The sequence below is a fragment of the Herpailurus yagouaroundi genome, unplaced genomic scaffold (assembly GCF_014898765.1).
Source record: "Herpailurus yagouaroundi ecotype Mexico unplaced genomic scaffold, PumYag 166, whole genome shotgun sequence".
Taxonomy (NCBI): Eukaryota; Metazoa; Chordata; class Mammalia; order Carnivora; family Felidae; genus Herpailurus; species Herpailurus yagouaroundi.
The window spans coordinates 31,604,370-31,619,391 of record NW_024412407.1 but is presented as its reverse complement, the minus strand read 5'-3'; the positions used below and the strand labels follow the sequence as shown (position 1 = coordinate 31,619,391).

The window sequence follows — 15,022 nt, the reverse complement described above, 5'->3', positions numbered from 1 at the left end:
AATAAAAGGGTAAGCTTACGTCCTAAATCCTTTAGAGGAAAGTTATCCATTAATATCAATAATAAGGGGCAAAAAGTCTTAATAGGCAAAAGAAATTGCTTTAAAGTCAACAATAAAAATCTAAATGCCACACTTTTTGCTTGACAACGTAAGCTTCTGCTTCAAAATAAATTTCTTATAAATGCCTTGAAAAGGGAAATATATAGTTAATCATTAAAAAAATATGGTATGATGGTGGAAACAGACACAGAACAGACAGTGTCAAACTCCATCGGCGCTGAGAAAAACAGAATTGGGTGATAAAAATCACAAGGGAATATACTTAGGCATTCTATTATAGTATCATAAAACTTGTCTTTCTTTTTAGAATGGTGAACACCCTGTAAGAATAAGTCAGTGTTATAGTTACAAATACTAAGAAATTAGCTGGCATTGAGTATCTAATTTTACAAATTTTAATGCCTGTCAAACTATGGTGATCTGGTGAAAGTTGATTGTGAAAAGTTAATGCTCATTCTAAGGCCAATGCTCGTTCTAAGGCCATATAGATTCTACCATCTGTATGCGTGGCATGCGTATACATACCCACACCCCTTTAATGCTTCGCAAGGGGTGATTCCATGTATCAGTAGGAGTAATCGCTTATATAAGCCAATAAAAAATTAAAATGAAAGAAAAATGCCTTCAGCTAATGCAAATGTCGTTTAAAAAATAGCTGGCCAACTGAATAGAAAAAAATACAGCTGTTTTTTATTTTTACTTTCCTTGTTTTCAAGATCTTGTCCTACCTTAACGATTATTATATGGATTAAGGTGAGAAATGTTGGCTAATTTTTTTTTGAAGACAGGATGAGGTGCCAGCATAAAACTTTTGAATAATAGAAGAAATTCTCCTAAGAACCAGAAAATGTTTCCAAACCATATGCAAAAATAAGATTTCAATGCTTCACAGTGTAATGAAGGAAAGTATAATGGCTGCTTGAGGTTCGTGCAATTCTTTTAGGTTATATAATTTTTCTGTGAGGCAAAAAACTGAACTACATAATACATTTCTGCAGTGCATATAGGCATCAAAACCATTTACCAAATTACTACTTTCAGCATATTTTTCAAATGAGATTCCTTAATAAATTATGTGTATGCAGTCAAAACACAACATTAACATTTATTATTAGTCACTTAATGGAAGTTAATGGTGAGTTTATAAATGAAATGCTGGCTTACTTTGATATACACTAAGAGCAACCAAAAATAGAGGTTCTTTCCCAGAGTTCTGTGTATTTATAAAGTGCAAAATAAGCAATTTTAGCAATTCTCAAATGTAGTTCTTCCAGATGCATTTAATCCTAAATATACTTGTAGAAACAGAATATTTTTCTGCTAAGTCAGGTATGCCTAACTTATCCATCTTATGGGTAAGAACTATCCTGACTGAAGTATTCCATGCTTTATAAAAAGATCAAAAAAAAAAAAAACAATAAAAATATAAAAACAGCGTGAAGTATTTTCAAATTTTCAATATTCTTGAGGGAGGTATCTTGAGGGAGGTATTTTCAGTGAAAATATGTCGTCTATAAGACAAGACAAAACAAAAGCCACAACACTAAAATAATTCATTATGTTAAATACCCCACTGAAAATGGATGCATTACAGGGCAAGGACAGAAAGATGTCGTAGATAAATTTACAAACGACAAATTCTATATGTATGTGAAAGATTTTTAACAGAGATTGCTACAGAGTTGTTGCTCAGAAAATCCACCAATTTTTCCAAAAATGAGGGGCTCTCTCTCAATATATTGTAGCAAATAAAATGATCACTCCTGATTTGTACTGGTCCTTGAATGGTATAGAGTGTAAAATGTTTTGAAATAAAATAAAATTCAATAATACAACTTCTTATAAATTACAACTTCTTATAAAGTTGTAAATAAGGTAAGATCATTTACAAGAAATAAAACAATATTTTTAAACAGGGCATGGGGTCTAATAGACTCATATGCTACAATATTTCATCATACTAAGATTATGTGAGACATTTAAATATCATAAAAATTACGATAATGAAGTGTCAAAAAACTGAAACGAAGCTTGTAGGAAAAAAGTTCATTTGGGAGGAGTTTCATTCCTTATAAAAGCTTAAATTTTCAGAATTTAAAACAATAAAAAGTGATTTTTCAAATAATAATAATGCACTGATTTCTGGGGAAGACATTTTCAACTGCCTAATATTAAAAAGAGGAAAATGAAGGGGGGGGGAAGAATAAACACCTTATTCAACATTAAAAAAAATCTATGCAATAAACTGTCAGATAAAATTATATTAACACGTTCATGTTTACTTTTAAGGTTGTAATTATGTACGCACAAATATAAATTAAACTTTATATAAAAATTTAGGGCACAGGATTTGATTACTCTGAAATAAAGCTATAGCCAGATTAATACTCTATGTGGCATTTGGCATTTAAGTTTAAATTTCTATTTGCAAGTCGTTCTATTATTCTATTAAAGGATGAAAAATTATAGTCAGCATAACACCTTCAAATGCTTTTTGTTAATTGGCAGCTATAGTGGGACATGAAGCATCATTCTCTCCCAGCAGTTTCATTTTAAACACATTATTCCCAGATATAAAAATAGCAAATTACATTAAATTTTACAGAAGGCATTTTCAGCTTCTCATATAGGAAGAGCTATAAGCAGCTTCCATGGCATAACATCACAGCAAACAGCTTTGAATACATTCTCTGGTAAGACACCATTCAGACATACAAGATGCAGCCTACAGGGACTTGATGCTTAAAATATACAAGTAAGAAGTTTTAGGCTTAACAGCAACAACAACAACAACAAAAAACACCAAAAAAAAAACAAAACAAAAAAACAAACAAGCAAAAATTTCCCAAAGTCTTGAGAGGTAAATTCTGATATTCTTTACTTCCTCCAAGTTGAAAAGTAAAGTAGTTTGTTATTTCTCCTCGTTCTGACTTTGTAACACTTGCCACAAGATTTTAATTCTAAAACTCTGATTACACATTCACTACTTTTTTTCGTATTTTCCAAAATGAGACAAGGGTGATGGACAGCTTAGCAGTGACAAGAGTCCCATAAACATCATTACTAAAACTTTTCTGTGTTTATACAAGAATTATTAATCTACTTTGGGTATTCTGTTGGTTATGAGCTCTATCTAGTTCAAGGTATAAAGATGCTCCTCCATCTAATCTGTCATACATTTAATTTTAAAAATGAAAAAGTTATGAATGTGTCGGATACATTTTTTAACATCTAGATTTCTAGGTCTTGGCGTATAAATATTGATGGGCAGATTGACTTCATAGTTTAAGTCAGAACTCATGTTAATAGAGGAAGTTTTAAAAAGTCAATCCTTCTGTTCCTTTATCTAATGAGTTTCCAAAGGCAGAGAACAATCCTACAAACTGGCAAATTCTCTCTCATCAGATATGTACATTGTATATTCTACAGAGAAATAAAAGACATTATACCAGCCCCGTTATGGAAAATGAATTGTGGAGTTCTGAAACTCAGTATATAAATGGTGAGATCATATTTCTTTTCCTTAAAGCTAATTGTGCCACAAAGGAGAGAAAAATCTGAGAGAAATCGTATTTACCACAATAATAGTTCCTATAACTCTAAGAAAGTATCTTATGATTTAAATTCTTGTATTTATTATTCAAAGAACTTAAAAAAAAACAAAGTAATGCAAATAAAATGTTATAACTTCAAGACTCATTGTTCAGCATGACAAGTGTTTGATTTTTTTGTTTGTTTTCTTTTTTGGAAGAAGTTAATTAGGAAGTTAAATACAACTGGAAAAAAATATTTCACTGTTCTCTAGAAATGAAAAAGTTATCTGACTCAAGATAATACCTACAATCAATAATTCACCAGTACAGACAAAATTATTTTCTTCTTTATCATTTTCCATATTTTTACTTAGATACCTACTGATTTAGACAGAGAAATACAAACCTGTAAGTTATTTATGGCTTGTTTGGTGCCTCAAAGAAATCACATAATATCCAAACACCAAAAACAAAACAAAACAAAAACAAAAAACCGAACCTAACCACTTTTGAATAGGATTTAAATGGTTAAGCTTTGTGCAAAATACAAAAGTAAATGTGAACTAAGGGAAATGAGAAAAATTGTTTTCAAAACTCGAGAAGACAGCCACAGAATACTACTTGCTCCCTGATCATTTAACAGGTTTTGTGTAATTAATAAATAGATAGTAACAATTTTAGGTACACCTTTATTTTTTCTTAGTTAATTTCATCTATTACCTAGAATTATGCCTCTCACACAGCAGGCATCCAATAAACATTTTTGAATGACTACACCATTCAAAGAAATTAATTTGTAAATAAAGTTTGCCTAACTGTATTTGTCTATGTGACATATAGAATTAGACTATTTTAAATTTCTAGTAAAAGACATATGCTGCTGAACATGGACACGATGTCATGGAGATACATACTTCTTACATAAAACTATGTACCACATCTGAGGCATAATCTATAACACATAACACAGTTTTACACATATACCAACTCCCCATTTCGCTTCTGCAAGTTTTAAGTATTGATGAATTCTTGCCAAAGAAGTCACATTATATACAACAAACCTTCAGTTTAAATAAGGAATAAGCTTGCAGTTAACAACTTAGTTTGAAAGGTTAACAATCCTTAGGCTGTTAACATAACAACTGGCTATTAATGTGGTAATGACCAACTTAAGAGGACATTATACTCTGAGAAATGAATATATTGGCAACCAGGACCCAGGTTTTTATTTGAAAGAGTATGATTTTTTTAACAAGTTACCAAACATGAAAAGTTTGAGTCTACCAGAAGTCAACTAAGTAATGTCACAAACAGCAACATCTATCTATCTTAGAGAAGGGTAAGCACTTTTGATATGAAAACTATTTTGATAAATCCCTTTAAACAAAACACTTACTTGAGACTATCAAACGGCGGTTAAACATTGTATTTTTATTACCATAAGAATAACACAATCTAAATTTCCTTCTCTGCTTGCTATTATATCAACAACTGTAAAACAGTTTAACTCACAATACAGGTATTACATTGGCAAATTTTAAGTTTTTAAAATCCGGCTATTTCAACATACTTTCTGTAAATCTTACTTAATTTTTATCCTTATTGCTTACTAGAACACCTTAACTTTGCGCAGACTTATATAAGCTCCTTGTTTTGGAACTGTTGTTACATAAATCCACTTGAGACACTGCAGTTGCAAACAAATGTAAAAGTAAAAAAAAAAAAAAGAGTCAAAAAGCCATGACCACTGGTTAGTAAAGATAAAGCAAAACTAGGAAGCATTGTTAAATCACTGAAAGTAAAATGCGAATGCTTTATGTGGAAATGAGGCTCTAATTCACAATGAGCAGAGGAAAAAAAAATATTTCAAAGAAGAAGTTCAAAGACTGAAGTTCTAAGAGAATTCATGGAATAAGTTAATTCTGATTAGTTGTGCCACCACAATAAGGGAAATCCTGGCTATGGAGTCACTTCTTATTGTTGGCACCTTGCATGTATTTTATGCCCTTGGAACACAGAGGGACAGTAACAAGTGGTCATAATAGCCAGGAGGCTGTCAGCTGAGGCAATCCTAAAGTTGGGGGGGGGGGCAGGGGGTAGAATCTGATAAATAGTGTTGGATTCACCCTTTTAAACTATCACTAATCAAATGATACATTTTTATATATAAAGATTAAATCAGACTAAAAATAACTGAATTATATACTGAGAAGCACCAAATTCCCTAGAAAACACTTCCCAAAAATGACCAAGATGGTTAAGGAGTTACGGCTGATTGATAAATTTTGTGTCATAAAGGGAGAAAATTCAAAATAAATCGCTTAATGTCAGACTAGAAAAATGATTAATCGTATCAAATATGAAAACCCGAATGATGCCATATATCATTTCTCTAATTTGATAGCTCCTACTTTATTAATATATGTAATTTGCAGCTGAATCAAGTCACAAAGTTCCCTGAAAAGCAAAATAATTTTTCTTAAATACAAGTTCACGCATTGAGTGCTAAATGCTGGGAAACAAGTATAGTGGGCTTCACGGTTTTTTAAGCAAGAATATATGCATTGTCCTCAAACTGATCAGATGTTTAGAGTGGCTTTCATTTCCCATAATGATGGAGATCTTTACTGTGTTAGTTTCCATAATGCTACTGGCAAGTCTGAAGCTGCTAATGCTCCGTGATATCTTTGTGATGACCACTTGGAATGCCACTGAGGGTGGGGACACAGATTCACACTTGGGGAAAGTTGTCAAAACTGTATAATAAATATGCTAATAAATACCAGTTAATAATTTCAAACTGAACTTTCTCTGACAAACGAGACACAGGAAGATTGCTGAACAATTCTGTGTCAAGCTCAGCCTATCTTGTCGGTATGGTTTAATGAAACACTTATATGCTGATTTCTACCAACCACATCCTTGCCATGAACTGGTGCTTTTAATACGGGCGGTGGAATAACCAATCTCTAACTATGAGCATCCAGGCAGGCCAAATGGAATCACTTTCGATATCATGTTTTACTGGCCATTACTCGAGTAAGAATTTGCATAATAGGCACCTGGCAACATTTTGAAGGCTGACAGGTCAATGTCTTTCAGGAATAGAAGCTGGTAGTAAGGAAATGAAACCAAAAAATACACTTACAAAAGTATTTTAAAAGGAATCCAGTCATCACTGGTGTGCAAGGGTAATTCCTACCTCAGATAGTCTCTGCGACAAAGGATAAGATTAGCTTTAGTGTACAGGGTGGAGCCCACCTCTCCCAAACGACAGTCACAGCAGGCACACTTCAGGCAATCTTCATGCCAGTATTTGTCCAGTGCCTTTAGAAGATACCGGTCCTTGATCTTTCGGTTGCAGCCAGCACAACCTTTCGGCTTGGTGTCTGGCTGGACTGAGAGCATTTGTATACCTAAAGGAAGACAAAAACAAAAAAGAGCTGGGACTGCAGGAAAGAATCAAGAGATGTCAAAAGACCTCCAACAAGTTTAATATTTAATACTGCTTTCCTCAAGGAGCGTTAGACTTTCCCTTTTGGGGCTATCCTGAAATCAAACTAAAATTTGGACACAAAAGCCTCAAACATTATAAAGTGCTTATTAAATCATTTATAAAGTTGCACCTGGACAGTGGGGGTGGGGGTGGGATAATGCATTCGGGTTGTACATAGTACACACTGACATTCACACGGACATGATGTTGACATCATATACACAAAGTTAAGTAACATTAAATAATTTTAGAGTGTCCCCATTCTCTGCATAGTGCAGTTCCTTTGGGAAGAAAACGTGAGTAATAATCTCAAAGGAAGCTATTTAACAAACTAGTCCACGCACCGTCTGTAAGAGTCAAAAATGAGTTTTTCTTTATTGGTTAGAAATTCACTTGATTTGTGCTTGATGGTGGAAGGAGAGTGTACCCTAATGGGAAGACACTAACCTGACTTAGCAGTGGGGCTGTTTATAGTTAAACATAGAGTACAGTCACCCAGAAAGCTCCCCAATTCTACACTGTGTGTTTGCATCCAAATACTTCCTTCTGTGTTCTTGCTGTTTGAAATTGTTCCTCATGTTACAATTTTACAAATGAATCTATACTCACAAACATGAGTCAGTGCCTCTATAAATGGCAGAGTACCTGACTGCATACTGTATGCTTTCATATAAAATGAAAGTACAGGATTGGTTTATTACCATAAACACACACTTATTAATCTCATAGGGGAAAGAAAAAACAACAGAAGGAAAAATCTAAATACATATAAATTACATAAACATATATACATAAATACATTATGTTATAGATAGGGCACCAGACATATATATAAAATTTATATACTTTAGAGATACATCTCCATCATAAATAAGGAGTCCAGCTGGGTTCTGTGGTTTTTACAACTTGACTGAAATGCTTTCAGTGAAAGGCTATTCCCCTTTGAGTTTCTTCTTTCCTAAGTGTCAAATACCCAGTTTAAAAAAAAAAAAAAAAAAGCTGGACCAACTATTCAGAGCGTCATTATTTATCCAATAACTCATTCTAAGTACTACCAAATACTCGAGACATCATCGATTCCTAACTCCCTCATTTTACAAATTGTGATACGGAGGCCTAAGAGAGTTTAAGGACTCGCTCGATGCTGAATGACAGGTTAAGCACTAGACTTGGTGGTCTTCTAACAGTCCGGAGATCCCACTACTATAGTATGCTTCCTCTCCTGTACATAAAGTTTCAAACTCTACAAAACGCCAAATGTAGATGCACTTGAAACAGTTCCAAGAAAAGAAATGCCAAGCCATAATCTTGGAGTATTTCCCTACTCCAAAGTAGCTAAACCTTCTTCAGTTTCCTCTGAAGCCTCCTTATGAAGGCTTCACCTCCATTACCTTCACACTCTTTTTTCATTTTTAATCACATTGATAAGAGACATCAAGGCACTGTACCCTCAGAGCTGAATAACTTTTCTAGGTACAAATAATGCATGGATTGCACATAATATTGTTTTGATGTTGAACTTCCATTACCAAATAAGTTCTCTGGTAGAGTGATGGACTAGGGACTGGCAGGGAAGAAAGGGTGGATGTTCTTACTGCATGATCTGCACAGTGTGGTAGTCAAAGCTGCAGACTAGCAGCTGGATTTGTACAGAAGAGCAGGTGGTATTCCTATAGCCTGCTTTCTATTCCCTTTCTTTGAAGGAGCTAAGGGTCTAGTGTAGATTAATCATAACCCTTGATAGCTCTGCTAAATCTCACTCTCTAGAACTTCTAACAAATGAAGTGTCTTTGATCAGAACTAGTTACCGTCTTCTAGCAAGGTTCCACAAGGAATAAATCCCATTAATTACGGTACAGAACATATCCAAGTGCCTCTTAACCATATACCTGGGGGGAGGGGGGAAATTTGGATTTACTAAATGACATTCTGTATTTCATTACTGAAAACATCGAGAGATGGCTGGCTATTCGAATTCACCAACTTATAAGGCTATTATTATTATTATTATTATTTTACATCACAAAGCTAGAGAGAAAAATTTTAAATCCCTTTTAGTTGTAGCTAAGCTATATTTCCCTCAGTTGAGTTCCTACCATCAAGTGGAGAAGGACAGCTATCTTTATTCCAAATGCTTTGTAACCAGGACAGGGAATACCAACATTTGGCACAAGTAACACTACCCTGCTTGTCTTCACAAAATGTTTTTGTTGTGTTGACATTTTAATTTAGCACTCAGAGGCCAATTAATATTTGAAACTCTTACATTCTGTTTGGCCTTGGGCTTGAAGGAGTTTGATATTTTACCCTCCATCCTGGTACCTTCTTTTAGAGAACATCATCACCTTTCTCTTGAAAGGGAAATCTTTTCAATACTCTTCAAGTTAAAACAGTTGTAGAAAAAGAACTATTTAGTAGTCACCACGTTGCCATGTACCTAAAAGGCACAAAGCGTCAGCAGCCCCCTTCCCCACCGTGCCCCTCACCGTCCAGAAGAACACGACTGGGTAGAGTTATGCGTTCGGAAGCAGAGAAACATTTCACAAGTTGCTCATAGCACATCAGGACTCATAACTAGTTTTAGATTGGCATGTAAATTGTTCTGAGGGAAATTCTTATTGCCTCTGAGACCCTGCCATTCTGAGTTATTTGACAGTTTAAGGGAAATCATAATTAAAAAAAAGACATAAATAATAGCCTGTGCAGTGTGGTGTGCAGAAATAAGTAGAACCATTTCATTTAAACTCTGGTGAGCTTTTAATTGCCTGGATTGCATTGTGAGGCGGCCTAACGGTTGATTGCCTCCATTATGTTCCCTTGTTCTGTGCCATTCATCCGCGCGGTCTCAGCTTCAGTAGTTAACACAACAAAGTAACCACAACTCCACAACACACAGGGGCTTAAAAAAAATCATCATAATCAAAGATTTGCAGCACTTAGACACAGTCTTTTATATTTTTGGACTAACTACACATAGTGAACGGAAAACATTTTGTCCCTGTCGGAAGATTCACAGAGAACAATTTGGGAGAAGGAACAGGAAGGGGGAATACATAAAGGGGGTTGGCAGAGATGAGGTGCCTCAGGAAGATGCTAAAATGGGAATGCAGGTTCCGCAGCTGGGAGCAGTGACACAGATTAAAAGAATTTGGCCAACATGGCCATTCGATTGCCAAGAGGTACCAAACAAAAGATTTTCTCTCCTCCTGCCCATCTTCATCCTCTCCCCAGCCCCCAGACCTGACTGGAGAACTGGATTGGGCCTAAAAGCTTGTTTCTCTCTGTTCACTGGCCCAGAGCATCCCTACAGGCTGCAGCCCCCTAAGGGACAACAATGCAAATAGATGTCCCCAGATCTCAGGCGCTGGAGCTGCTTAACTCTGTTCTGCCCCTTCAACTCCCAACCCCCTCCCCATCCTTTCACCACCCCCTCCCCTTTTGGAGCAATGGAGCTGGGAACCAATTTGATTCCCTTTTTCTCCAATGCAGCTGCAAGGCTCAGAGATACTGACATTTTTCCACTCTTATCAGTTTAATTACAGTTACCATGGCAGCAAAGTGCTGGTGCTTGGCAAAGGCCAACAAGAGATTTGCAAGACTGAGTTCAATTTTGATGCAGCTCACATGCAAAAAAAAAAAAATAATAATAATAATAAAATAATAATAAAAAAATAAGAAACATACATGCACTCTAACAAAGAATCCCTTATGGAGTTTATGCTCTAGCCTTTTGTGGTTGTGTCTTCGCAGCCACACAGGGATGATTTGCAAAGAATGTAGCAGTATTTGTCGCACCTAGCAAGATTAATTGGTTTAAGCAGCAGTCTTCCAAAGCAGTTACAACAATAATATTTCGGATCTTAAAAAAAAAAAAAAAAAAAAAAAAAGACACAAAAGCAGCGGAAGAGCAGGAAAGCTTTTGAGCAGTCAAGAGTGCCGAGCGCCGGCAAAGTGCATCTATGATAGATTGTAACCTTACCAAAACTTTTCTCCTTTTTCTGCATGAGTTGACTTAGGCGTGCCTGAGTTGCAGCAGCTTCGCATTGAGCACAGAGCCCAAGGTAGAAGTGGAAGGGGGTCTCCTGGATTTAGCTCAAGTGTGGACCTGGTGCGCAGCCTACACCGCCGAGGACCGACTATTGTGAAGCCACTTTGGGAGCGGGTCGGAGTGGCGGCAGGGGGTGGGGGAAGGGATGAGGGCGGCCAGACGAGACAGAGCGCACACACAGAGCCCCTCGCAGTGTGGCGGTGTGCAAAATGATGGCGAATGACAAAGCCACATGCTTCCCTAACTCTGCCCGTAATCCTAAAATCCCAGCGGCCCCTTTTAGCTTCGTGGTAACAAATGGATTTGATTAAACTGTCACATGCAGCGTTAGCATAGCATATCATGTTCAATATGAAAAAGATCATAAATCTGACTTGTATTTCATAACAGCAATCTGGGTAGCCCCCGTAAAAATGTGCTGCATCAGTTTGAATCTCCTCCAGTTAGGACATGGGCACCTCGTTCCAGGGAACCTGTCTCTCGTGGCCACTTCTCCCCACCGCGCCCCCCACCCCCAGCCCCCCTGCAAACAGTCACTTTTCCATCTCGCCGGAACCACCTTTTCTTATTACGGAAAAGTGGGGAGAGGCAGAAGTGTCCCCAAGAACCGCAAGACTGTGATTTCAACTCTCGGGGGGGAGGGGGCTGTGAATCCCAGCAAGTACGCAGCAGGGGGTCTGGAGCCCACCTAGGACGGAATTCTCTTCCCCAGGGCCAGGCCGGAGCGAACCTCTCCCGATTCCAAACTCTCCCTGCCCCTCTCTTCCCGGGAGTAAGGGGTGTGGGAATGCTGCGGCTCATCCTGAACTTTGACTATTATCCACTCGAGTCGTACTTGAGACATTCCGCGCCGCAGCCGCTCTCCCCTCCTTCCCTCCACATCTTCCGCCTGCATCTATTTCATGTCTCATCATAAAAATAATGAAGCCTCACATGATTTAAACAAAACCGTCTCAGCAGAGCTGCAGCCCGAGCGAAAGTTGCAGTGCGGAGCTGGGCTGCAGCCCCAGTTTATGCCTCATTAGGAGAGGCTGGGGAAGAAAAAAAAAAAAAAAAATACCCACATCCGCACACGCACGCGCGCACCCGCAGACACACACACCACAAATAAGCCGACGCGTGTATACACAGTTGCTGCACTTACCTTCTCAATTAAGCGATACAGGGGGAGGCCGTTCAGAAAGCACAGTGGCTGCTTTGTAGTGCTTCTCCTTGGGAAAGGTCAAAAAGAAGCATTGTTTGAAAAAAAAAAAAGGAGGGGGGAGGGAGTCTCTATTTTTTAAGTTTAAAATAATGAGGTCCTCAAGGATCCGCCAAGTAATGGTGTTGACCGCATGTGAGCCACAGGTGTCCTCCTTTTAGGCAACTGCAGTCCGAGGCTGTCTCTCTCCGTCCTGGCTCAAGACAACTTACCCCAGCAGCACGCGAGGAGCCGAGCTGGAGGAAGCCCCGGCTCTCAGCTGCAAAATGCAATCCCTTCCCAGCCAGACATAATACAGCCGAAGAAAAGGTCACTCAGTTATTACTGAGCCGGCGGAGCCCAGGCAGCGCTTGTCAAGACCACAGAGAAGCAGCTCCCTTCCGATTTAAGACTATTTACCTCTCGCCCCCACCCCTCCCCTCTTCTCTCCTTTCCTTCTCTCCCTCCCTCGCTCGCTCGCTCGCTCTCGCTCTCGTGTGCCTGTTCTGCAGCTCAGTCAAGTACAGCCGCCCTCGGAAAGTGCAAAGCAGCCACGAGACAGATCGGGCTTTGTTGCTAATTTCCCAGGGTGAAAATTTACAAGCCTGCGAGTGCAGTCAGCACAGCCACATGCATATGCTACTCACAAACGCTGGGGACGACCCGCGCACAAAAAGTGACCTCTGCAGGAGTCGGCTGGGGAAGACCCTACCTTCTGGACCCGTCCAAAAGAAGTCCTGCGAAAGAGCCCTGGAGAAGGATCCGATTCCTAAAACAACGAGGGCATTTTGGAATAGGTGCCCACATTTAAAGCAAACTGTCTTCCAAAGCCATTTCGGAAGCCACCGGTTATGGAAATTAAAATAAGGCAAGAGAGTCAAACGGCTACTAGAACTGGAAACACACACAACTGTCCTCTTTAGGAAATGTCTGGGGGGTGGCTGCAGTTGCCCGGTCTCTGACTTCCCTTAATGAACTCTCTAAAGTCTCTGCTCAGCAGGGCAGTGCTGCCGCACAAGCTGGGTCCAGGGCATGGCATACTCCCCTTCCTCCCTGCCTCCAGCGGCCCGAGAACCAAACTGTGAACTTGTTCCTTGTTAGCCAATACTGAACCGCCTCCCACCCCCACGGATACACTTCTTGCAATTACTTGAACACCTTGCAATTTAAAGTTCACATGCTAGAATGAGAAACACCCAAGAGCACAAGAAACATGTTTTCACAACTAACTCGGTCAGACAGCCATAGAGTTTTTTCATCATTACTGCCCTGTCTTCATAGGCTTATTTTAGAGGCCTTGACAGGTTGTTTTTTTTTTTTTTTTAATTGAAATTGGTTCTGCTGTCCCCAATCACCTCTTTTCCTCTCTATATCTGTAAAGGCTACTGGTAGCTTTAAAATATTTTATTTTTCCCCTAAGTTTTCAAACTTCAAAGTCATCCTCTCTTTCTGGTAATTATCATAGCGTCCCCACCAGATTTTATAAAGCCCTGTCAAAGGTCAAGTTTAAAAACAGTCCACATTTGAATGACTCTAGCTGAAATGTTTTAAGGGCCAAGAAAGATTCAACTGTTGAACTTCAAAAAACTTTTTTTTTCTTCTCAGCACCATCGGTTTTAATCTAGTTCTAGTTAAAAAAAAAAAATCAAAGCACCCCCCTCCCCATGAATATTTAGGACAAATTATGTGTCTCTTCCTAAGGAATAATAACAGAGCATTGATAACTGATTTTTTTTTATCCCTTCCCTCTTTTTAAAAGCTCATAATAAAATAGTATGTGGTTTGCTTTCCTCTCCCTTTAAAAGGCAAGAAAACTCAGAACTAACCTGAAAAGTAACGAAAGTCACAGACGGCGGATTAATAAGAACCCCTTCAGTTGATTTGTTCTGTACATAGGCAGATTTCTTAAGTTTGGCTTTTCTGGCCCGTCTAAGCAGGCACTCATGCACCTCACCCATCCGCACAGCTCCTGCTGTTCTACCCCACCTCTCTGCTCGAGCCACTCTGAAAACACCCCAGAGTGTGTGTGTGTGTGTGTGTGTGCGTGTGCGTGAGTGTGTGTGTGTCTCCTGCGCTCCCTCTCTCAGCCAATGCACTGAGAAGAAGAAAAGAGGGAGGGAGGGAGAAGTATGTGTGGGGAAAGGGAGAAATAAAATCAAAACAAATGGTACAGCTAATGAGGACAATTAAATTAATTATGTTCAAGGAGATGAGATTTTTTTTCCCTCCAACTGTATGATCTGTTACCCCTCGCTGGCAACTGCTGCTCTGTAATTCATGGCAACTGATTAGTGCATCTATGCAAATCTTTGTTTAAATCATTCAACTAATTAAATGATGGGATTATTCCTCTGCCTACGGTGACATCATTCGCAGTAATTAGTACTCTATTTGGACTGTGGCAGTAAGATTCCTGATATCAACACCAACCTGCAAGACATTAACCACTTTGTCACCTTATTTTTTTTAAGGGACAAACACCCAGATCTCTAATTGCATTTCCCACCCCCTTCTTCCCCCCCATCTCCCTTTTCCTCTCAAATTTGCCATCTCCCCCACACTTGTACTTGCAAGCCAGAAAAAGAGAGAGAGACAGAGAGGGAGAGGGAGAGAGAGAGAGAGAGAGAGAGAGGAGGAACTTAGTGAATAATATGCCAAACCACATGTGTAAAGGAATAAAATGGAATAGTTAACATTCAGCTCCA

General features: G+C 38.5%; 1 protein-coding gene across 8 annotated transcripts in view; it reads right to left on the bottom strand.

Annotated features, from left to right (window-relative positions):
* The window catches only part of LMO3 (LIM domain only 3), a 57,592-nt gene extending 43,275 nt beyond the window's left edge, over nucleotides 1-14,317 (bottom strand). The window contains exons 1-3 of one of the 8 annotated variants that reach the window (XM_040488797.1): nucleotides 14,144-14,316; nucleotides 12,282-12,348; nucleotides 6,796-7,009 (exon numbers count right to left, since the gene is read on the bottom strand). In XM_040488797.1, coding sequence (XP_040344731.1) covers nucleotides 6,796-7,001 — 206 coding nt within the window. In that variant the 5' untranslated portion in view covers nucleotides 7,002-7,009; nucleotides 12,282-12,348; nucleotides 14,144-14,316. Of the gene's footprint in view, nucleotides 1-6,795; nucleotides 7,010-11,068; nucleotides 11,598-12,070; nucleotides 12,095-12,281; nucleotides 12,741-13,029; nucleotides 13,275-14,143 lie in introns of those variants that run through there. The other 7 variants (XM_040488796.1, XM_040488798.1, XM_040488802.1 and 4 more) reach the window with 7 other exon arrangements.
* Between the last annotated feature and the right edge of the window lie 705 nt (nucleotides 14,318-15,022).